The 21,583-nt window shown below is 45.1% G+C and overlaps 1 protein-coding gene and 1 long non-coding RNA gene across 4 annotated transcripts in view; one reads left to right on the top strand and one right to left on the bottom strand.

Annotated features, from left to right (window-relative positions):
- Positions 1-19,819, top strand: part of SETD5 (SET domain containing 5) — a 66,179-nt gene extending 46,360 nt beyond the window's left edge. For all 3 annotated transcript variants that reach the window (XM_086846024.1, XM_086846021.1, XM_086846022.1), the window contains exons 16-24: positions 95-337; positions 3,691-3,820; positions 5,013-5,266; positions 7,583-7,639; positions 9,062-9,529; positions 11,195-11,481; positions 14,112-14,245; positions 17,227-17,300; positions 17,479-19,819. In XM_086846024.1, the coding sequence (XP_086702150.1) occupies positions 95-337; positions 3,691-3,820; positions 5,013-5,266; positions 7,583-7,639; positions 9,062-9,529; positions 11,195-11,481; positions 14,112-14,245; positions 17,227-17,300; positions 17,479-18,081 (2,250 nt within the window). In that variant the 3' untranslated portion in view covers positions 18,082-19,819. The remainder of the gene's footprint in view (positions 1-94; positions 338-3,690; positions 3,821-5,012; positions 5,267-7,582; positions 7,640-9,061; positions 9,530-11,194; positions 11,482-14,111; positions 14,246-17,226; positions 17,301-17,478) is intronic.
- LOC147650987 (uncharacterized) lies at positions 8,055-18,388 on the bottom strand. Its single transcript, XR_015275022.1, has 3 exons — positions 14,057-18,388; positions 13,491-13,628; positions 8,055-8,300 (listed from the first exon to the last, which is right to left on the bottom strand). It is a non-coding gene; the product is annotated as an uncharacterized LOC147650987 (long non-coding RNA).
- Positions 19,820-21,583: the final 1,764 nt, after the last annotated feature.

The raw sequence follows: 21,583 nt of genomic DNA, 5'->3' as shown, positions 1-21,583 counted from the left end.
GGCTGACCTGGGCATTGCTTCCCATACACCTTTGTGCCACATTGCCTTTCTTCTCCTGTGCTGGTTGCACTGACACATGTGTTTCCTCCTTCAGTACCTTGTCACCGAATGGCTGAACGACAAGGCAGAAAAGCAGGAGTGTCCAATTGAGTGTCCTCTGCGCATTACTACAGACCCAACAGTTTTGGCAACTACCCTAAATATGTTGCCAGGTCTCGTGCACTCCCCGCTGATTTGTACCACACCTAAACACTACATTCGCTTTGGTTCGCCCTTCAACCCCGAGAGACGTCGAAGGCCTTTTCTGTTGGATGGCATTTACAGCTCCTGTAAGAAGGTATGTTTGCTCGAGTCTTACCTTTACACGATGTATACTCATCTTACTGGCCCCCTTGTAAAGTTGTATCCTTTTGGAGTTTATTTCCTGAGCTAATGTGTTGATGCAGTGTCCAGGCTATGACTGCTGATCTCCTTGCCAGAGTTCAGTTTTCATCCTTGCCTTTTGCCATGGTAGAACAACTGTTCTGTGACTGCCCATTTAGAAACATGTACTTTTGGATCTGCAGTGGCTGTTTATTATCCAGCATACACAATTCAAAGTGTTGATTGCTTCCCTTAGAAAGTTTTGTGTTACTACTTTCACAGTCAGAGGATGATTGGCATTGTGGGGATAGGACAGTGTTGCAGAGGACCTCAAGAATCCACTACCTCAGTTAAGATCCATTGTCTTTGGACAGCCTTTGTGGTTTAAAAGCTTTGAGTTTGCCTGTTCACAAGAACAAGTCCACAGCTCTTCATTTGGCATCACAGACTGCCTATCTACAGCAGATACTTGAGGCCATGCAGGAAGCCTGAACCCGGCTCAACCAAGAATTTAGTTCCTCCAGAGATTACCAGGAAATGCCAGTCTTGCCCATCTGCAGGGAAGGCAGAGTAGTTCACTCAGCCAGATTTGTGTTGGAATCCATCTTCCCTGTTGCCTGTTGGTTTTGCTCAGAGACTTTCAATTCCTGTGTGATTACCTGAGAAAAATTATACAGAAATCTTTTCTGCTCTCCCTGTCTTGGTGGATTTCAGGTACCATGTCCTGGTTTCTTTGCCTTCCCGTGTTTGAGGGTATTCTTCCAGAGAGAATCTTCAGACTTTACTGTTTTCCACCTTCAGCCAATTTGTTGTCGTGCCCTAACAGTCTCTTCAGTATTTCCTTCATAGTTAAAGCTCTTCATGGTTTGTATATAGATGTGTGACAACCACGTCTGTTTCTGTGTGCCTCGGCAACCTCCTCATGCATCTTTCAGCTGAGAACTGCAAGGTTTGAGCTTCTTTTGAGCTTTAACAGTCTCTTTGAACCCCAGGGAAGAGAGAAACATCCAGAGCAAAGCTGGCAGTGTTAATTGGAAGTCTTTGCTCGGGGTAGTTGCTGTACAACTTTTTGAGCCGTACAACAATTTTGAGCCAGAAAGCTCAAAATTGAGGGAAAACTATTGTCATGGAACAGTCTTCGTATCTGTTGCTGCATTTGACTCTGTTCTAGTTGAATGATAATTCTCACTGCTGGACAGGGAGTGGATTAGTCTCACTATGGATGACTTCCACACCTTCCTTGAAGGTGTCCAAGACTGGATGTTGTGTTTCAGCTGGGACATTTTCAAAGCAGAAAAATTGCTTTGTGTCTTCTAACCCAGTCACACTGGGATGCATTTTGTGCATCCCAGTATGACTGGGTTTTCTTTGACAAGTTGATTTAAACTCAGGTTCAGTTTGTGATCTAATATGTTTGTTAGAACAACCCATTAGTTTTGTAGCTTGTAATTGTAGAAGTGATTGTTCTAGCCTGTGCTAGCTGTCTTGTGTTTTTTCCTATCCATTTCCCAATTCAGTAGGAAAATTATTAATGGTGTCATGTAGCATTCTTGTTTCTTAATCTGAAAACTTAAATACAGTGCCTATTCCATTAAATAGTTAATAAAGTACTGAAAGTTGCTGTGTCCAAAACAGATGTTGCAGAAATAATTTGTTAGATTTCTACTTTTTGAATGTAAATAATAGTTACCTGTTCTAGTGAGGGGTTTCATCCATTTTGTAGGAGATCTCTGGGTTTTCCTTGTAAAATGCTTTTTAGCATTTGGTGGTTTTATGACTTAACAGTCTGAAGATGTAGAAATCTGCTCCTCATATTCAGGAATGTGTAGAAAACTCCCAGGGAAAACGTCTCCTTTTCAGCCAGCTTAGGTCTAGAAATGGTCTAGAACTTGATGATACACTCTCTCAAGACCTGATCTGTGTCTTGTCTACTTTTGACTACTCAGCCAAGGAGGTTGATTTATAAAGGCTGTTCAAATAGATCACATATTTTCTTGGATTGTCAGCAGGCCTCATCCTTAAACTACTGAGAACTGTGCCAAAAAACTCAGCTGATGATGTCAGTTTGCATCCAAAGCATGGCAGTGTCTGAACCTCGCAAGGAAACTGAACTGTAACCTGCTCTCACCTTAATCACACACTGTGCAGTGACTTGGCTGTCAGATCAGATGCCACGTTTGAGGTAGAGGTGCTCCAGACTGGCTGGCACTTCTCCCTTTTGCTGGCGGCCACAGTGGAATCCCTTGAGTTACATTTGAACAGAGAAGAATCGTCTGCTGTACATAGTGAAGGCCATCAAAATAGATCCTGTCACCTGCTCTTCATCCTCGCATTGAAGTTTTCACTTTGAGGATTGTGGCCACTGAGTTTGTGATGTACTTTCACGATAGCTTTGAGGAATCATAAGACACACACGTGTATCTCTAATAGGATACACATTGCTGGCATGCAGATGAACTGTGGATTGCTGAAAGGTAAAAGTACAATTTTAAACCTCTCTAGGACAAAAAGACTCTGGTAAAGTGAGTCCCCTGGGTAAACTACACAAATGAAAAAATTGCTGTTTGCTTTTTTCTACAGTTTGCTGTAATTTCACTGGATCACCTGAGTATTTTCCCTGATATTGTGACAGTTACCTTTATAGTACAATAAGCAAAGGCTCCTGCCTGCCATCAGGAGTCAGTTTGTATCAAGATACAGGGCCAGCAGAACCACTGCAGCAGCTGATTTGCTGCAGCTTCAGTTCATGTTCGCTTGTGTGAGATGTGAAACATTCTTAATTGTCCATGTTCAGAAGACTACTGTTACTTACCTTTTTTATTAGTAGCTGAAGAAAAGATTTGCTTTTATTATTCTTTTATTGGTTTACCCTCCTTGAAAACTGCTGCCTGCATTTCAATTAGATTTTTTTTTTGTTCAAATTTGCACTCTAAGGCAGGAAACAGCTATTTTTTTTCAAAAATCAGTGGTTGTAGGTAGTTAATTATATTTGTGTCCCTTTCCTATTAAATTATTATTGTTTTAATAGTTTTAGGTGCCCCTGTCCTGCATTTTTATATTTATAATTAGCTCTTTACTTATCTCTGTTACTGCTGATGATTGCTGCTCCCAGAACCCATGTCAGGAAGGGCCCCACAGTAGGTGGTGGGCTCAGCGCTGACAGTCGTTCTAACGCACTCCCACCTGAGCTCACGCCAGCAAGGTAACACCAGGCTTCTGAGCAGCCTGCCCTGCTCCACACAAGTGTAGGAGTTGGAGTGCATCCTGCAGGATTGCAGAGAAAGTACCCGAGGAGTTTCACGTTTATGCAGTCTCCTTCTGTTTCAGCGCTGGATCAAACAAGCCCTGGAAGAGGGGATGACTCAGACCTCACCAGCTCCACAAGAGAACAGAACCCAGTGTCTATACCAAAGCAATGAGAACAGCAGCTCCTCCAGCATCTGCAAAGATGACACAGGTAAGTGCTCAGCACCATCAGGGCAGCTTCTGCCCTGGAGACAGACTGGGGAAGGTGCTGGATACCGAAGGCAGCTGTACAGGTGACATCTTAATGTGTCCTGCTACCTGATGGCACAGCTTATGGGTCGGTGAGAATGTTGCTTTGTCATTTGTTCAAATTTCTGCAGACCCATTCTAGCTTGAGCATCTGTAAAGTTTCTCAGTATTTTCCTGTAAAAAGATAATCACTTAACATTGCATTATCAATCTCAGTGCTCTGGGATGTCTTGTCCGAAGGAAGGGAAGGGGTAGAGAGAAGAGAGCCCAGGATCATCTCTTTTCAGCAAGATGCTGTTAGAAGGAAAACTAAATACCTGCTGACTTTAGGGAGACTTTGTAGCAGTCTTACAGGCATGTGTGTAATAAACAAATGACTGAGTCCCAAGGATGGAGAAGCTAAAATCTGTGAATAAAGCATCAGAATGGTTAAATATTTTGTCTGAATTTACAGAGAAAGAGAGTGAACATCAGCCCAATCAGGTCTCAGTTTTCCAAGGATGACAGACAGGAAGCTAGACATCACACAGATAATACAAATTTGATTATTGAAAAGTTAGATGAATAGGAAATAATCAGAACACCAGAGCAAATAAATGTACATCTCAAGCAAGACCTAACCTGTAGAATTTACTGGTGATTTGTTTGGGTTTTTTTCTAAACTAAGCATAAAAAAATATTAATATTTTGAAGATAGGAAGGTCTGAGGGAAAGGCTTTAATCCTTTGTGTAAAGTGGAAATGTGCTTGGGCTGTATTGATGTAGCCTATAGAGAACTGTTAGGTTCAGGTAATGATAACTGAGCTGCCTCTGATTTGTTTGTGAGAATAACACGACCTCTGACCTCTTTCCTCTATTCTCCTCTCCTCTTTTTAACCTTTCCTGTCTTCCTTTCCCCTAGCTCCCTCTTGTGCTTGCTCCTAGTTGAAATATTTACTTTCTTTGTTCACTGCATGTTCCTGATTATGTATTGTTCTGTTACCAGTATCTAGACATTGATGTAGAAATCATTCAGAGGTACTTCATTTTTAGGAGTCTTTTGTAGTTGCATTGAAGATTCCTGGGCTTCTTTGGGTAGTAAGGGGAAGAAGACAGCATGTGATTTGCTCATGGTCAACAGTTCAGCCGTGTCCTCAACTCAGTTTGTGTTTCAGACTTGCTGAGTCCCCTGAAGAAATGGAAGTCTCGCTACTTGATGGAGCAAAACGTGAAGAAGTTGCTGCGGCCGCTGTCTCCTGTCACCCCCCCGCCTCCCGTCCCTTCGGTCCCGGGCGCAGCGAGCCCACAGCTGGCCACACCCTGCTCATCCCTGCCCGGCGAGGAGGAGACTCGCAATGGTTACGGCATCATGTTCTCACCCATCCCCTCTCTGGCTGCCAGCCGCTGCAATACTCCACTACAGTTCGAGGTAAATCTGCCCAGGACTGGGTTGTGCTAAAAAGAAAAGTGCAGCAATAATTGCAGCAGAGGTGGCACAAGGGACACCTTCCTTTTTGAGTATGTATTCCTGAGCAGCATCACTGTTTCAGCCTCAAGAGCACTGCTGCCTTTCTCTTCTGCTTCACTTCTGGACAGATCTCCTGCTCTATGGAGTGTCAAACTTTGCTACAGGCTAGACTCCCCTCCCCTTACTTTTTAGACATTAGTCTTATTTTTTTTTTCTGTTTCTGCAGAGTAGCTCCTAAACTTCTCAGGTTTTTCAGTGATCTTTAATCATCTCCCCCACTAGAGATCTCTGTGCCAATGGGGTTTTCAATCCCTGCCACTTCCAAAGAGTACAAGTACTCCATTTCTCAGAGGCTGTAAGACATCCTTGGCTCCTCTTTCCTCAAACAGCTTTCAGTAACCCTGAATATGGTAGCAGTACTTCATGTCATCTTCCACTATATTCTTTGGTTTCCTTTAAGTGGACTGGGTGAAGGAAATTGCCTTAATACTTTGGATTTCTTGATAGTTTCCTTCTGCAAAAATTAGCAGAATTAATGAGCAGTCTGTGTAGGTGGTTTCTACTGATCTAAACTCTGTGGGAGAGTTACCAGTATTCATCAAGTCAGGACACTCCACTCTGTGAATAGGGATCATGCTGTTTGCAGGTTTCATTTTATTTTTTAGTATTGCATATTTTCATTTAAAAAACCTCATGGAAGACTTCAAGCCAGCTACTCATACTCTGCTCATTAGAACCATTAAAAAAAATATGGTGCAGTGATGGCCTGCTCCATGCCAGGGACTGACAGTCCTGCAGGAATCTCTCCTCTGTTTTGCAACAGGGCAGATACTCCTTTGTGATACTTTCAGCTTCGTGTGCTTTGATTATTTTGGTTGAGACCCCTTTCTTGCAAGCTGTTTGAGAGGCAGGTCTGTAGATTCTAGCAGGGAAGATTGTGGAGCATTGAGGAGAGAGATGAAAGACTGTTTCATGCAGAAAGAAAAGCTTTACTAGAAACAATCCTTACCCTTGCAGTGGTTGAGGCAGCAGATCAGGACAGTGTTGCCATGAACCTCCACAATCTAATCACTCCTTTCCTGTCCCACCTTAGTGTTAATTAGCCTTTATTTCACTGGGTATCTATAATTTACTTCCCTTATACCTTTTTTCCTCTTGAAAAAATTTAACTCACTGGACCAGAGTTTGAATGGGTGACTGCAAGTATAAACCTGTGGCACTGTGGGGGGAGAGCAACAGAAAAATTCTTCCATCAGTTCACAAACTTCTTCAAGCAAGTAGAAGTTGTGACTTGCCATCTTGTCTTGCTGGGAAATACATTTTTTGAAGGCTTTTAAGAAACTTCCTTCTTGACTGATTTCTAGAAAACTTGTATCACCACAAGCTTCCGAAGCTCTGTTTATCAGGTTTTTACAGATTGAGGTTCTTTAGACTCAGTTTTGTGATGTTTTTAGAGTGGAAACAATTTAGAAGATGCTTGGCCCATCCATATTCGTAAGAGTAGCCAGAAGCATGATGACATGCCTTTGCTTTTTTTTGTGGAGTTTGTCAGAACTTTTTGTTAAGAAATTTCTGAGATTCCTGTTTTCTGAGGTTTTTTACTTTGCAGAAAACAGTAACTCCTGCTATATTTCTCTAACAACGTAGCTCTGGGAATCTTGCCTCTCTGCTTCTCTTTTAGGCCTGCTCAGTAGCATGGAAGGGGAAGAGCCCTTAAGTGTGCTATCACATGCATACACTGCCTTCACTGATAGGTGTTCAGATGATGCAACATTTCATAAAGCTGCTCACACCTATTCTCTTGACTTGAGCTGGAAAGGTGGCCCACAGTAGATTGAAAGAGACATGTTTGTTTTATAATATATGTCTATGAAAGGTCATTTTAGTCTTTGGGGGATCTTAGTTTACTTTCTGGGCTAAACTTTCTTCTCTCCCATTTTTTCAGACTAAAAATCTTAAGTGTCTTTCTCTATACTTCTTGGTCCCAAGTCTGTCTGACAGCATCAGAAATATAAAGAGTTAGCTGCTGCTTTTCTTAACATTCATATGCTCTGTTTTAGGTACTAAGTTGCATCATGAGATGCAGTAACCCAGTCCTATCTGTGCTTCCAGGAAGCTTTAGAAACTACTTAACCAACCGTGATGCTGTCCAGGCTGGGGCCAGTTCTTGGGATAGTTGTTTAGAATAGCCATTGCAAACCTGTGTGCTTTTGTACGTTGTAATTGCCTCTTGACTTTTGAAGTAGATGAATAACTAGATGCTTTTCCCTCCTCTAGAACGTATCCTCCCCTGAGAGCTCCCCTGCGCATAGGCCCGAGTCCATGTCACCTGAGGTAGTTATGGCACCTGAGCTGGGAGTTTTTGGGCTGGGTGTGCGTGGTGGGAGGGGAGGGAGGAGTGTGCAGGCACTGGGAATAAGGATGGAGCTTTAGTCACAGTAAGGCTGAGAAGAATTTCCAGGGTGATCACAACAAAACAAACAAATTGAAGACTTGAATTTGATTTGCTTGTTGACCTTAGTGGGAAACAGTGCAAAGACTCAGTATGTCTCAGCTACTGAGGTGCATGCAAGAAATTTGGGGACCCTGGCATTACCATCACTAATTTCAGATTCAGCCCAGCCCATGAATGTCTGTGAAATTTACTGTATAGTGGCCAAATGAGTGCTGGGGAAGGGAAAGCATTCACCACTAGTTGTGACTTATGAGCACACAGCAGTACACCTGACCTGTTCTCTTCAGCCTTGACTTAACACCTACTCACTTCCAGACTGAAAATGTTGAGGAGATGCTAAAAAATAATATTTTGCTTACCCTGATCTGTTGTAAAAGATGAGAAGAATTGCCTTGCTCAGTCACTGTTTCATAGTAAAAAATATGTGCTCATCTCAAATGTGGTGGATTACTTGGAGCTGTAATACAGCATTTTTTCAGCTACAACAGGAGGGCAGAGCTGGTGCCTGGTGCTGCTGGTTTTTCCCTCTGTGCTGTAGTCCTGCAAAGAGAATAAAATCTTGCCAGTTATACTCATTGTTTGAGATCCTGATATATTAATGTGGTGAAGAAGATGATTATTCTGCTGCCCTGGAGGGTTTTTGGCACTTTAAGTAGATAAATGAATATACTGTTGTATCATTGCCTAGTGCCCCACAAACTGACAGCACAAAGATGATGCCATTGTGGTTTTGTTGGAAATGGTAAAATGTGAAAATGCAGTAAAAATTAAATGAATGTACTATTGTTAGAGATTTCCAAAGCTCACATTAAGTGAAAACAAATGGCTTAGAGGTCCTGGGTATTTTATTGTTAGGAAGTTCGTAGAGGCTGACTTGTGGCAGGCAAGAACTTGGCTAATAAAACAGCAGAAAGACAGCAGGTCTGTTCTGTTCTTTCCTGGCTACTGCTCTGTGTTAACATCAACTTGAGGATGTATGAGGCAATTGAAAATGCTGAGTTTAATTCATGAGCTGCCTGGGGATAGGGTTGAGCTTTATCCTCTTGCTGCAGAAGGACTGCTGGAAGGAAAAGGGCATCTCATATTGGACAGCTGAACTGATCATTATTTGGTCTCTGTCATTCCCCTGTGGAACAAGCAGAACAGTGCAGTAAAGAACCAAAGGGGTAATCAGAAAGGAATGGGGAAACAGGAAGCTAGATTGTACAAAAGGTTTTCTGACCTAAATTTCTCTCCCTACTCTTGCTTGACCCTTGTCTTGACTACCCACCCCCCTCCTACATCCTTCTCGGATTTTCCAGGTCTGCCTTCGATCTGACTTGGATTTGAAGGGTGGGTACCTGGATTCCAGTGCAAACACCTGCCAGGAACGACCATCGCTGCTCAGTTTTGCATCCTCTGATGCGGCTCCGCAATCCTCCATAAACTCTACTTCAGAGATGAACTTCCCAGGGAAAAGTGGGGAAGCACAGATGCTGCTACGAAGCTCTGATCAGGCTTTTCGGACAGAGTTTAATTTAATGTATGCCTTCTCCCCATTGAACGCTATGCCACGTGTAGATGGGTTGTTGCGGGGCTCTCCTCCTTTGGGAGAGAGGAAGCCAGTGAATTCAGAAGCAGGATGCTGCAGCTCTCCTGCTGAAGGGTATTTCAGCAGACACGAGTCAGGGTTGCTCAAAGAGACAGTGCATGGATCCATGTCTCCCTGCAGCGAGAGGGCTTCTGAGGGCACCAGAGCTGCTCCCCAGAATCCGCCACAAAGGAAGAAGGTACGTAGTCCTATAAAAGAAATTCTTAGCTTCCCATGATGTTTACAGTTCCCCCTCAGGTTCTTGCAAAGACAGGGAGAACAGAGAGAGTCTGGGCACGTTATCCAGGCATCCAGGGCCTGGGTGAAAACAGTTGTTACAAGAGAGAGAACTACCCTTTAGGCAAGATTTTGATGTGAGAAGTGGAAAAAAAGACACCACAGTACAAATACCTCTTCTGGGATCACAGAAAAAAAGAGCAGGATGATGGCAGCTTTCATTAACAGTTGTTAAACTGAGACAGGACCCAGAGCAATAACACAGTGCAGCTGTACAGCTGGTGGTGGTGTTATTTATCAAGATGAAAAGGGTCCTTACAAGAAAAGAGGGTCTAATATTTCAAAAGAAAACACAGGCTGTTTACTAGAACATATTAGAACATTTCCATAACATTGCAATGAAAGTAAGATAAAGGTTATTTAAATTTTAGCTATTTAAAACTAAAAACACAGGAATATAGTTTAACAAAAGCAAATACATACTGGTTTCTTAGAGCACGCCAGTGACGCTCATAGAACTAAAACTGAGATAAAATGTTAAGTCAAGGTAGTGCTGTGATAAAATTGGGTACTCATGGGACAAATATCAGTGCCTTTTCCTGTGCTTGGACTTTTTTTTTAATGGCAAGTGTAGTAACTCAGATCACTTGTATAAGGGTCCAGCTGGATTAAGTATCTTATTTCCTTTCCATTTCTGGAGTATCTTGATTTTTTTTTCCTTTGTTTTTTCTTTAAAAATTACACTTAACTTAAAACCTTCATAGGTTGAGTTACTTTTGGAAATACCCTGTTCAATATTTTAGCATCCTAAAGCCTTCTGTACGGGCATTGAGTCATAGCTGATAAATTCTTCAGCAGAGCTGCCTTCTGTGAGTTCTTTATGGCTCCAAACCTCATTATAACTCTGAGGGAAGGCACTGAAAGGTAAATGTTCAGCTGGAAATATTTGTGTCTTTTTCATTCTGCTGACCTTGTGTTCTGAGGCTGCTTTATCTTTGGTTGATGTCTTTGACAAATCTGAGACTGCTTTGCCCAAAACACATTGTACCTTGGCTACAAGCAGTTTGTTTTGGTGCTAGTGCTGGAAGTTTGCAATGCCTCCATAAGAGCGTAACTGCTCTAAGCAGTTAAAATTCCATGCAAGACTTCACCAAGCTTTTAGTGTTACCGTGGCTGAACTGGTACAGATGAACTGGGAACTGAAGATACCAGTTCTGTGAGGAAGACTCTTGTTATCTGTTTTGGAGATGTACAGATATTGAAAAAAAATTACATAATGGCATACACTGGAGAGAGTGTATGGAGGGTTTTGAGAGGAGGGAGGTTATAGAAGTTTGTTGTTTGAATATGCATCTCCTGAAGTAATGGGAAAATCCAGATGGTTAGAAAAGCAAATGAGCTGGATGTTTCTGCTGATGTATTGGTCACAAAAAGTAACAGGTGTGTGAACATGGCAGTCTGAATTTGCACCACTTAGCTCTTTTTTGGAGTGCCTGCAGATCCAGCAAGAGTTGATAATCCAAATACACCTTTTCAAGTTTTACCTGCAGACTCAGAAGGTTTTTTGGACTGTGCATGGGCCTGTTCCTGTGTGTTCCCTGACTCACGGCTGTATTTTCTCACCCAGGTATCGCTCCTCGAGTACCGCAAGCGGAAACAGGAGGCCAAGGAGGGCGGCGATTCCAGGCGCGGCGCAGGGACCCCCACCCGACAGGGCAGCAGCGGCTCCGGGACTGACACGGACGGGAATGGCCTGTCAGGCTCCACAGCACGAACTCCGTCCTCCCCACAAAGTGGCTTCTCCCCTTCTCATCCCTCCCTGCCTCACGTAGAGGACATCAGCCCACCAGACTCGAGGGGCTGTAGTTCCTCATCATCGCTCAGTAAATCCCAGGAGAGCATCAGCAGTAGGTGGTGAGTGTTACCCTTCCAGGCAAGCCTGAGATTGGTCCACAGGGAAGGACCAAACTCCCCAGGGAGCATTTCCATAACAATATGTGCAGTGAGATGGATTCATTTGGGTCTCTTGGTATTGTTCTCTTTCATAATTGCTAAACCACTGTGAAGGATACCAGCACTCTTCTCATCCTGTCTTTTAGTTCTTGGTTTAGATATCAAAAATCTGTCTTGAAAGGTACAAACGCAAGCAGTTGTTGCTCTTCCACCAGTTCCCTTTGAGGTCTTGGGTTGTAAGGTCTTGCCCAGGCAATGGAAGTCTAATCCAGGTCTTTTTTTGCTGAGGTTTCACTCTTTCTGGACATGAGTGATATTAAGTCCACTCCTGTTCTGAAGGAAAGCTCACGGGTCTCTGTAACTTTGCATTTGAGAAGCAGGGACTGTGCAACTCCAGCTTTGTTGATTTACCAGACTCTGGTCAGTGGTGTGCCTAAGGCATGGACAAACCACCTTTATCATGGTTACTGGGAGAAGGTTTGATAAGGGGAAAGTCTTAAAAGCATTTGAACCTGGTCCAAAACATGAAGTAATGCACTGAATTGCCAAGTGTGGCATTACAGTGCCAGTGGAGCAATGTAGGGCGCTGGCTCTGCTGCTCTGGAGTCAGGTTTTGGTTGTGCACACCACCAGCAGAAAGGCACACACAGATACACACCTCCCCTTTCCTGATGCTGATCTCCACATAGATGATTGATCACTGCTTGGGTAATGCCAGGGGGAGACATTCAAAGCAGCACTGAGGGCAGTGACAAGTATGAAGATTGTGTTAAAAGCAATTGGATGAATTTGGAGGAGTAATAAAATCTGTTTCCTTCCTTTTTCCATCACTTTTCAAGCAGAGTTTAATAGAAATAATTTGTCTTTTACCTCTCTGACTGTTTTCTGTCTACCACATGACCTAATGCCAGATATTGGGACTGGCCACAGCTGAGGCAGTCTGCTAATGATTAGTTATCATCACTATTCTATTTTCAAATATTCTATAAAATGACGTTCTCCTCCTGTGCCACTTCCTTCTGCCTGTAAAAGAGCAAGAAAAAAGCCAGCCAGCTGAGTGAACTAAAACTAGTTCAGGGTGAGATGTCAGTGTGGCATCCTTGCTTTAGTACCATCTTTTGTGTTATCTGCTGCTCCCTCAGCAGGTCCTGCTCTGGCTTCAGTTTCCCACATGGTTTCAGAAGTAAGTATTGTGTGGGAATAAAGATCCTATTGTTATGGGACGCTGGATATAAAGTTGAATGCTGATACGTTTTGTAATGGGATTAAACAGATTTGCTGCCTTTAAAATTCTTGGGTTTCTGTGTTTCTGGGCACGGCTGACAAACATACACTCACCTTCTACTTTTAAAAAATATATTAGAACCTGTTACTGAGATAAAGTGATCCAGTTTCATCTTTCACTCCATGTGCTTATATATCAGATACATTTCCAGACATTCACAATAATATTAGGAAGAGAAGAAATTAATGGGAACTAAAATTCCATGCCTTAATGTGTAGAGTTTTCCAGATTTTTGCTGAATTCTGCAATAATTGAGAATAGCTTTCATTAAAAAAAAACAAAACAAAACAAAAACAATGGTTTGTCTATTTCAGTTGCCAGGATAAAGCCATCACAATGTAAACAGATGTGCTGCTGCGCAGTAAACCCAGCCTTGCAGAAAACAAGTGTCCAAGCAAACCAAATAGTAAAAAAACCCTAATGGAAAGCACAGTTTTCAGTATATCTTAACAAAAATTAAATACAGAAATCAGTCAATATGCAGTTAATCTGCATGTTTGCATCATATGCAATGCATTTAATATAATCTAAATATTTAAATTCAGGCATTTTTAAGGCACAAATTCATCAGTGTCCAGAGTAAAGGCATTGTAAATCCCTGGTCATGGTGATGCTGTTTATAGGTTAAAAGACATATTTCCGGAGAGATTTGGATGGTCCTGTGTGTGGTAGATGGAATGCTGACCTGGGGTTTGTCTGTAGCTCTGTTTTTCTTCAATAGTTTGGCTTTAGGAAAGCCACTTCACCTCTTTTTCACACTTAGACAAGACACTTACAAAATGGAACAATATCTAGCATTTATCTTGAGTGGAGAGTCTTCATACTACAAAATAAAAAGGACAAAGTGGCATTAGTGGGCAAAATGACCCCGCTAGCTCTGCTCAGGAATATTGCAGTATCCAACTATATTGTCTTGGCACTGTATTATCATAAAGGTATTAAGTTTGCTTCTGCTTAGATTGAATGAATGTAACTGATAACTGCAGTTAATCTTAAGCCAGCACCAGGATTTTCAAAAAAGTGTTGAAATCGCAAAACAGTTTTTCTGTAGCCAAGTGATTTACTGAACTGGATGCTTTTACCACGTTTTTGATTAAAGACTTAGTGTTCTGAGGGCAGTGGCATAGTGATAGCAGGGCCCAGCAGTCTGAAATCCCACTGGAGGCTTTTTACATGGCAAAAGCAGTTCAGAAGTTTGTTCCTCATCTATCTAAAAAGCTGGTGGCCTCTGATCCCCTGTGCATTGCTCACATTGCTCTCAGCCATGCCGCAGCAATCCTCAGCTGTTGTTGGGGTTTTGTTGCAGGATGGTCCCGACGTCAGTGGAGAGGCTGCGGGAGGGCCGGGGGATGCTGGAGAAGGTGCTGCGGAGCGGTGCAAAGGTGTCCCAGAGACACGAATCCTCCCCCACCCAGGACAATGCTCTCGAGAGAGATGCAGGTAGGATGGTGAAACTTTGTGATGTTTGCTTGGTGGGAAATTATGTGCTTGGAAAAATTTGCCAACTTGTCTGTTAAGTTGGTTAGTTGTATCTTCATCTTTAACATTATCAAAGCTGCCTTCTGCAAATCAAATTTTACTGTTATTCAGATATTGCTTGAGCTCTTCTATTAGACCTGGAAGACCTTTAGATTTTTTCCAGGGATTGAATTCAAGACTGTCTGCACCTTGACTGACAGGGACAGTTTCTCTATCCTCAGACAGATGGGTTACCACCTCCTATGCTCTGAAAAAGCTATCATTTAATGGTCATTGGGTGAACATTCAGACAAGTGTATTGTTTCTTGTTCTTGTTTCTAAGCAGTTTAGGGCAAGTATGTACTTCATTCCAAAACAGATTTTTCCTCAGCTGGAGTAAGGCTGTTTGAAACCAGCCTTGAAAATTGAGTTGTCGTTTGGAGTTCTCCTGGTTTTGTACACCTAAGCACATTTTTTCAGTGCTTTTCCTTCATCTGGTCTTGAGATGAGGTCCTCTTCCCTATCAAATACGCTGCAGTTTCATGGGACCCCTTTGGAAGTTTTTCCTTGTCTTTCCCATGCTAGTAGGAAGTGGCTTTTTTGGTTAGTTTTTAGAAAGGTAGGCAAAATCCAGTGTCTTGTAACAGTCTTTGCCCAATATAACCTGTACATCTCTGGCTCTTCAGTGCCAGCCAAGAATTACGATGGAGTTAAATTTTCATCTGCAGTGATAAATTCTTTCTTGTTACATAAACCTCATCCCATTCTGAATTGTGAAAACCTAATGCTGCAGCTGAAAGAAGTCGTCTTGTCTCCTTCATCCTAGCGCAGCAAAGTACGTTTTTTCTTCTTTTGCTTGCTCTGGCAATTTCTTCAGCAGCTTGTTTAGATTCTTGTTTAGATTCTTTGAGCCACCTCCCCTCCCCCAGTTGCTGCTCTGCTTCTTAGTGAAACAAATGGGTGGCTGAGTCCCTGCTGTTCCTGGTAGCACCTGGAGGAGTTATGAAGATGCACATTTTCACTTGATGCTGTAACAGATAATATTAACAGGAACCAAAAAATCCCGAAGTTGGAGGGTTTGCTGATGAGGCATGTAGCAATGAAATGGAATTTGTGTGCATTGCACGCTTCTTAGAACTGCAGCTGCTGTCAGCAAAACCTCTCACTTCATATATGCTTTAGGTTGACACAGGCCAGTACAGCCAAGAAAAGCAGTTATTCATGTCCTTCCCTTGTGCAGGTGTTGAGAATGGGGGAGGAAAATGTTTGCTCTGGTTTTTAAGTTTACATAAAGCAAATTCAGGAAGGTCATAGTTTATTTACCCTTTTTAATTTAGTCTTTCAGTAGTCTTTAACTTGTCATGGTTTATTTCTGGGAACAGGTACTGCCAGTAAATTGTGCAGCCCTACTGGTGTGCCCAGCCTTTTAAGAAACAATTTCTTCCATAAATCTTCAGATTTCTTGTGATTCTCATACTTGATTTCTGTTAATCACAATGATCTCTGGATTGAACAGCTCTTTTCGTGCATGACTTTTTAACAAAACATGCCCTAAACTTCTGAATTTTGCCATTCTGCAGTATTTGGAACGTCACCAGACATCCCCTTGCTGCATCGATGGCATTTCAGAAATGGAAAGTGGCACAGGACACATTCTGGGAGCTTCACACCCATGTGCAGGCCTGTGCCCTGAGGGAATTTCTGAGCCTCAAGAACATACAAGAGCTACATCCAGATCCTTGTTAGCTAACTCAGCACTGTGGTGTAGCACAGAGAGGACAATGGCAGCAGAACCACGGGCACTACTGGCACTGATGCTTGTGCCAGTGCAGCTGGGGAAAAGCCAGATTTGTCTGGCAGAAGTACAGAACAGACTGAGGCAGCGTGTCCTGTTTCATGACTGAGACACATCTGCCATACAAATTTGATACTAATACCAACACTGTTTCACTGAGGCATTTCAAACGCGGCTGCTGAGAATCCCTGAGATGATGCAGATAAACAGTTCTGTCTAATTAGTCTGTAGGAGAACTCTGATGTGAAATCCTCTAGTCCAAATAGCTTCACCCCTCCTGCAGAAAGCAGGATCACCAGCCGTGGTTACAGGGGTAGCAGCTGAAGCACACAGTTGGCACAGTGGATGTGCCACTGAATAAGTACTTCTTGCCTACCCCAGGTCAAGTTCATTGATATGGTAGGACAAGAAGCTCATCCACCCTTGAAGTGCAAGAAAAGCTTACTCTGTTTGGAACCATTTTATTCCTCTTGGTCTGTCACATATCTGAGATGAATCAGTGTGTGCTGTATGCTGCCGATGCACTTCAAACCTCAAAGCATTTCCATCATCTTGGCCTCTTAGAAAAACATGCATTTCTGAGTTCTAGGAGTATCTCTGTAGCAGCTCAGTTGGCTTGTAAACCATAGTCCCCAAAATGGCAGCATGGGATGTCTGTCTTTGGAAGCATCTATATCTGCCTTTGAGGAAAACCCACCACAGGATCCTTTTGACAGCCCTCTAAGAAGGGCAGTTTTGTCTCCTGAGCTGTAACTGTATCCCGTGTGGATTCCTGTAACCAAGACTGAGAGAGAAATTGCTGAATCCCTAGAAATCATCTTCTGTCTCTCATACCCTACTGAAGGGCCAGAGGAGCTTTTGGCTTTGTCTGTGTATTATCTCCAGATGTGGTCCAAGGCAGGTGAGCTTTGTGATAAACCAGAGCACACTGGTGTGAGGGGAGCAGCCACTCTTACAGATGTGGCTGTTCACACACGTTGAAGTTTCCCAATTGCCTTTTGCTGGGTTTCTTCAGTTTCTGAAATGCTGGTGGCTGGGGGGGCTGCTCTGATCCAGGCTGGCACAGAATGCAGAACACAAGGGCTGGGCTGTGCAGTGTCATTTGAGAGGGAGCTGCTGTGGCCTCAGTCAGTGGGGTGAGGTTTAACATCTTGCCTGTACATTGCAGATGCAGCAGAAGGAGACACTCCAGAAGCCCACAAAGGACCGGCAGTTTACAGTCCTTCTCGATACAGCTACCAGGTAAATGCTTTTATATCTTATCTGCCAATTCTGAAATAAAGCTTTTATAAGGAGGGAAACAGTGCTTAGCTGCCATTGTTCACAGTGCTGCACTAAGCATCTTAAGAGGAGAAGCAGGTAGGAAACAGGGAAGTCAGCCTGACATGCTTTTTCCTTTTTTCCCGCATGCTTTGTTCAGCTGCTGCAGTCTGACAGTCCCCAGGCAGAATCACAGACCCTGCTCCAGCAGAGCTCCTCCCCATACAGAGGGCACCTCGCGCCGTCTCCTGGATACAGCTACCGAGCAGCAGCAGCACAGAGGACAGGACACAGCCTGTCCCATGGTTCCTCGGAAACATCCCTCTCCTCCACCTCATATTCCAGCCCTGCCCACTCGGTCTCCACAGACTCCTCTGCCCTGTTTGCAGGGAATTCGGGGTATTTCAGCAGCCAGCAGCACTCTGGCAGTGTCAGCAGCAGCCTCCTGAGGAAGAGCTGCCCTGCGGCTGCCAGCCCGGCACAGCAGACAGCTGTGGACTCAATCTCCTCGGAGTCGGGCTCCCAGCCCTGCACAGGCGTGTCAGGCTCTTCCTCCGCTCCCCAAAGTGCTCGGTCACTACAGTCAGACTTGCGGACTATCAGCCTGCCAAACTCTGGGCAGTCTGTTCTCTACCAGGGCTCCCGGGGCGCAGTGATTTCTAATGCACAACACTATCCGCACCGTGGGGGAAGCAGTGTCCATCAGTACAGACTGCAGCAGCTTCAAGGTTCTGGAGTAAAGACTCAAACAGGACTTTCCTAGGGCTGCCTGGACTTCAGGAGGACAAAACTGCCCATAGCTTCTTCCAGTCACCTCTGGAAGTGGCTCCTGGGCCAGTATTGGGAGCTTGCACCTGATGCTGGGGTGCCAGGGGTCAGAGGCTGAGGTCGAAAATGCACGGGTGAGATTTGTGAGCAGTATTGGCCTCTGGCCTGGTAGGAGAACACAGATTTCTCTGAGGCAGAGACTGTAGCAAAGCAGTTCCCTGACATGTGGGTACATTGCAAAAACAAAAAGAAACAAACAACAAAAAAAAGAAAAAAAAAAAAAAAAGAAAAAAAAAAAAAAGGAGGAAAAAAGCGCAAATGGTTCAAGTGCAATGACTGTGGCACAGCCTCTGTCTCTAGTCCGTGCCCATGGCCACAGTCACACATGCAGCACGGACACAGTTATGAATTCAAAAGCAGTTTAAAGGAAATGTTGGGGGAAGTTAACTCCAATCTCTTTATAGGTCAGGTTCTCAGTGCGCTCTGGGGAGGGCTTTAATCCGTTACGATCATTCCAGTCACAAGCAGACAAGCACACACGGCTGCCTTTGGGCCTGGGTCACCACTGCCGCCGTTGGAGCTTTTTCCAGAACAGAGTCTCCGTGAATGCAAACAGCACAGGAGGGGTTTGGAGCGTGTGCCTGTGGCTGCAGAGGATCCGGGGTGCGCTGCCATGTGCTGCTTCATTGCAGGTCTGTTGTGAAAGTGTTTCTAAGGTCGCTTAAGGAATCTGTGAACAGGAGCACGGCTGGGGCTGTGCTGCCACGTGCTGCCGCGCCGGGGGCTCTCTGGCTGCTGGTGCGCAACACACAGGGGATGGCCGGGGCCTGATCGGTCAAGTGATGCTGCGGCGCACGGGGGGCTGCAGGCAGAGGAGCAGGAGGGCTGCAAGGGGCAGTGGTGGGGTGGTGGTGGGTGGGCACCCGGTCTGTGCCGAGCCAGAGGCTCTCCAGGCAGTGCCATGTGGGGTCTTTCTCAGCCACTGTCACCCGCCGAGCATGGCAGGAGAGCCAGCCCAGACACAGTGCGCTGTGTGTTCAATTCCATACGATTGCCAGCTTCTTTCTCACTTGTTTACTGTAATATCAGGCGTGTTTTTATTTATCTAATTTTATATTCAGTTATAACCATAGTAGGTTAGCTAATATATGACAGGTGTCATCCCTGGTGCTGCAGTGGAACTTCTCCTTTCTCTTGGATAACATAATGCTGTGAGTCTGTCTCCCCTCTCCTTGCAGATGCACAGTCTTCTTCCTCTTTTTTTAGGACTGTTACAGATTTCTCTAATTCACAATTGAAATCAGGTGTTTGTTCAGCCTAGGGGAGACTTTTAAAATATTGAAACAAAGAGTAACTTTCTCACACTGTCTGGCTGTGAGCGTGTTGGGATGGAACTTGTCACCCCGCAGTTGGGTGTCTGTATACTGTATAAAATAGGTGTAAACTTCACTTGGCTTAGCCCTGGAGGTGCAGCCTCCCCTTTCATGCTCTGAGCAGCACGGGGCAGGCGGGCTCTGCCCTGCCAGGTGGCGGGAGGGGGCCGGGGGGCCCTGCCCAGAGGCTCCAGCACCTTTGGGCACAACAGGGGGGCAGGAGGGAGGGACCCTGGAAAGCTCTAGGAAAGGTGGGGGCTGTAGCTTCTTACTCTAGTGGAGTTTTTACACCATGCTGTAACATTTGAACTTTCACAAGAGATGTAATAATTTTGATAATAAAAATACTTAACTTGAAAACTAGTATTGTGGAATTTCTTACCACCTCAAGCGCTGGTGCCCAGGACATAAGGTGAGGGGGTGAGGGCCAAATCCTTGCAGGAGCAGCCTTGCAGATCTGCCTTTTGCCAGGTGAAGCTAGGAGCTACTGTGGGAGCTTGCGTTCATGAGGAAATTCCCTGAGGTTCTGGCTGGGGTTGTGAAATTTTTCACTCTGCTGCTGCTGTTCTTCTTGCTCAAGTTCATCTGGGGAGGAGACGGATGTGGAGGATGTCCCCTGCACCACTGCACCTGTTTTAAAACCTGTTTTCTGGTGTGCCAGAACCTGGTATCTAGGGTTTTCATACTGCTTGCCTTTTCCTTAGGAAGCCTGGCATGGGCTGAGCCTGGCGTGGGGATGCCAAGTGCGTCTTGAAATCAAGTGCTGGTTTGAGGTGCCCATGGCTTCTGGGTTCTCACTGAGAACCCCTGACACTGTGGGACAGCATCTGTCATGCTTCATTCTATCCCTTTGCATCCCCACAAAGAGTGGCTCCATCTCCACTGCTCCTTCTGCTCCACTGCTCCTTCCCTGAAAGCAACTTGGGTAGCAGCAACCCGGCTCTTCTCAGCCTCTTCTGCCATCTGCAGGGCTCACCTGGGCTGTGAGTGTGCCCCACACCAGGGGAGCAGACCTGGCCAGAGCTCTCTGCAAGTCCCAGAGCTCCCCATGCTGCCCTCAGAGACTGGAATGCTCTCCCCACTCCCCTGCTAGATCATGCCACTAGACTGACCAGCCATGTAGTTTTTTTCCATCAAGACACTGGAATTTGTTGAATTTCAGGAGGTTCCTGACAGTCTATTGTTAGTGAGCTGACAGACCACTTGTGCAGTGTGGACAGGCAGAAGGGGTGGGTTCAAAGGCTCCTAGGGATAGATAGGATCCCTGCCCCACCCCCTTCTTTGCCGTGTAGTAGGACAGACCCTTTCCAGAGACCTTCTTTGTGTGCCAGCCCATGTGGATGGAGGCTCAGCTCCACAGGCTGCAGGGTGGGCTCCCACCACAGTTCAAGAAACTCACAGGGGCTTCTTTGGCCTTCTTGCAGATCACCTCCTTTGGTGATGGCCCGGAAGAACCCATCCCAACCCTCCCCACAACACAGGGCTCCGAGCTGGTCTGGTTTGAATTATATTTTTCAATAAGGTTTTGTGAAACACTGTATCAAACTTTGTACTAAAATACAGATATATTACAGCTACTGTATTCCTTTCTCCACTGATTTTCTTGGTTTGTTTTTCCAATTCAGCTGGCAACAGCACTCACAAGCTGGCAAGACCCGGGTGCTGCGGGTTCCTGTTGACCTCATTCTGGGGGGCAGCTGTCAGAGGGATGTGGGCACCGCTGGGCTCATGGCTGGCAGGGGGCACTGGCAGGAGTGCTGGCACCCACTCCATCCCGGGTGGCTTTGGCTCCCAGATGGTGTTTCAGCACAGTTCCACCGCCACCCCACAGGGCGTCAGGGCACCACTTACCTGCTCTAGCCAGCCCCTCGTGCCTGGTGAGGTGCTGAGTCCTGCAGAGCCATTCACTGCCATCCCCCAGCAGCCTCCATGCTCCGTGGCCCCATCCCAGCCCCGTAGTCCCACTCTGCTCCCTGCTCCCACTCACCCTGCTCCCTGGCCTTGCCCAGTGCCTGGGGCCAGCCCTGCCAGGGCCCCCACAAGCCTCTGGAGGCCCTGCCCTGGGCCCTGCCAGCTGCTCGCACTGAGACACAGCCAGTGCTGAGGACTTTATTGCATTGCGAG

This window comes from Cyanistes caeruleus, chromosome 11 (assembly GCF_971803275.1).
Source record: "Cyanistes caeruleus chromosome 11, bCyaCae1.hap1.1, whole genome shotgun sequence".
Taxonomy (NCBI): Eukaryota; Metazoa; Chordata; class Aves; order Passeriformes; family Paridae; genus Cyanistes; species Cyanistes caeruleus.
This window is presented reverse-complemented; position numbering and strand designations above follow the sequence as displayed.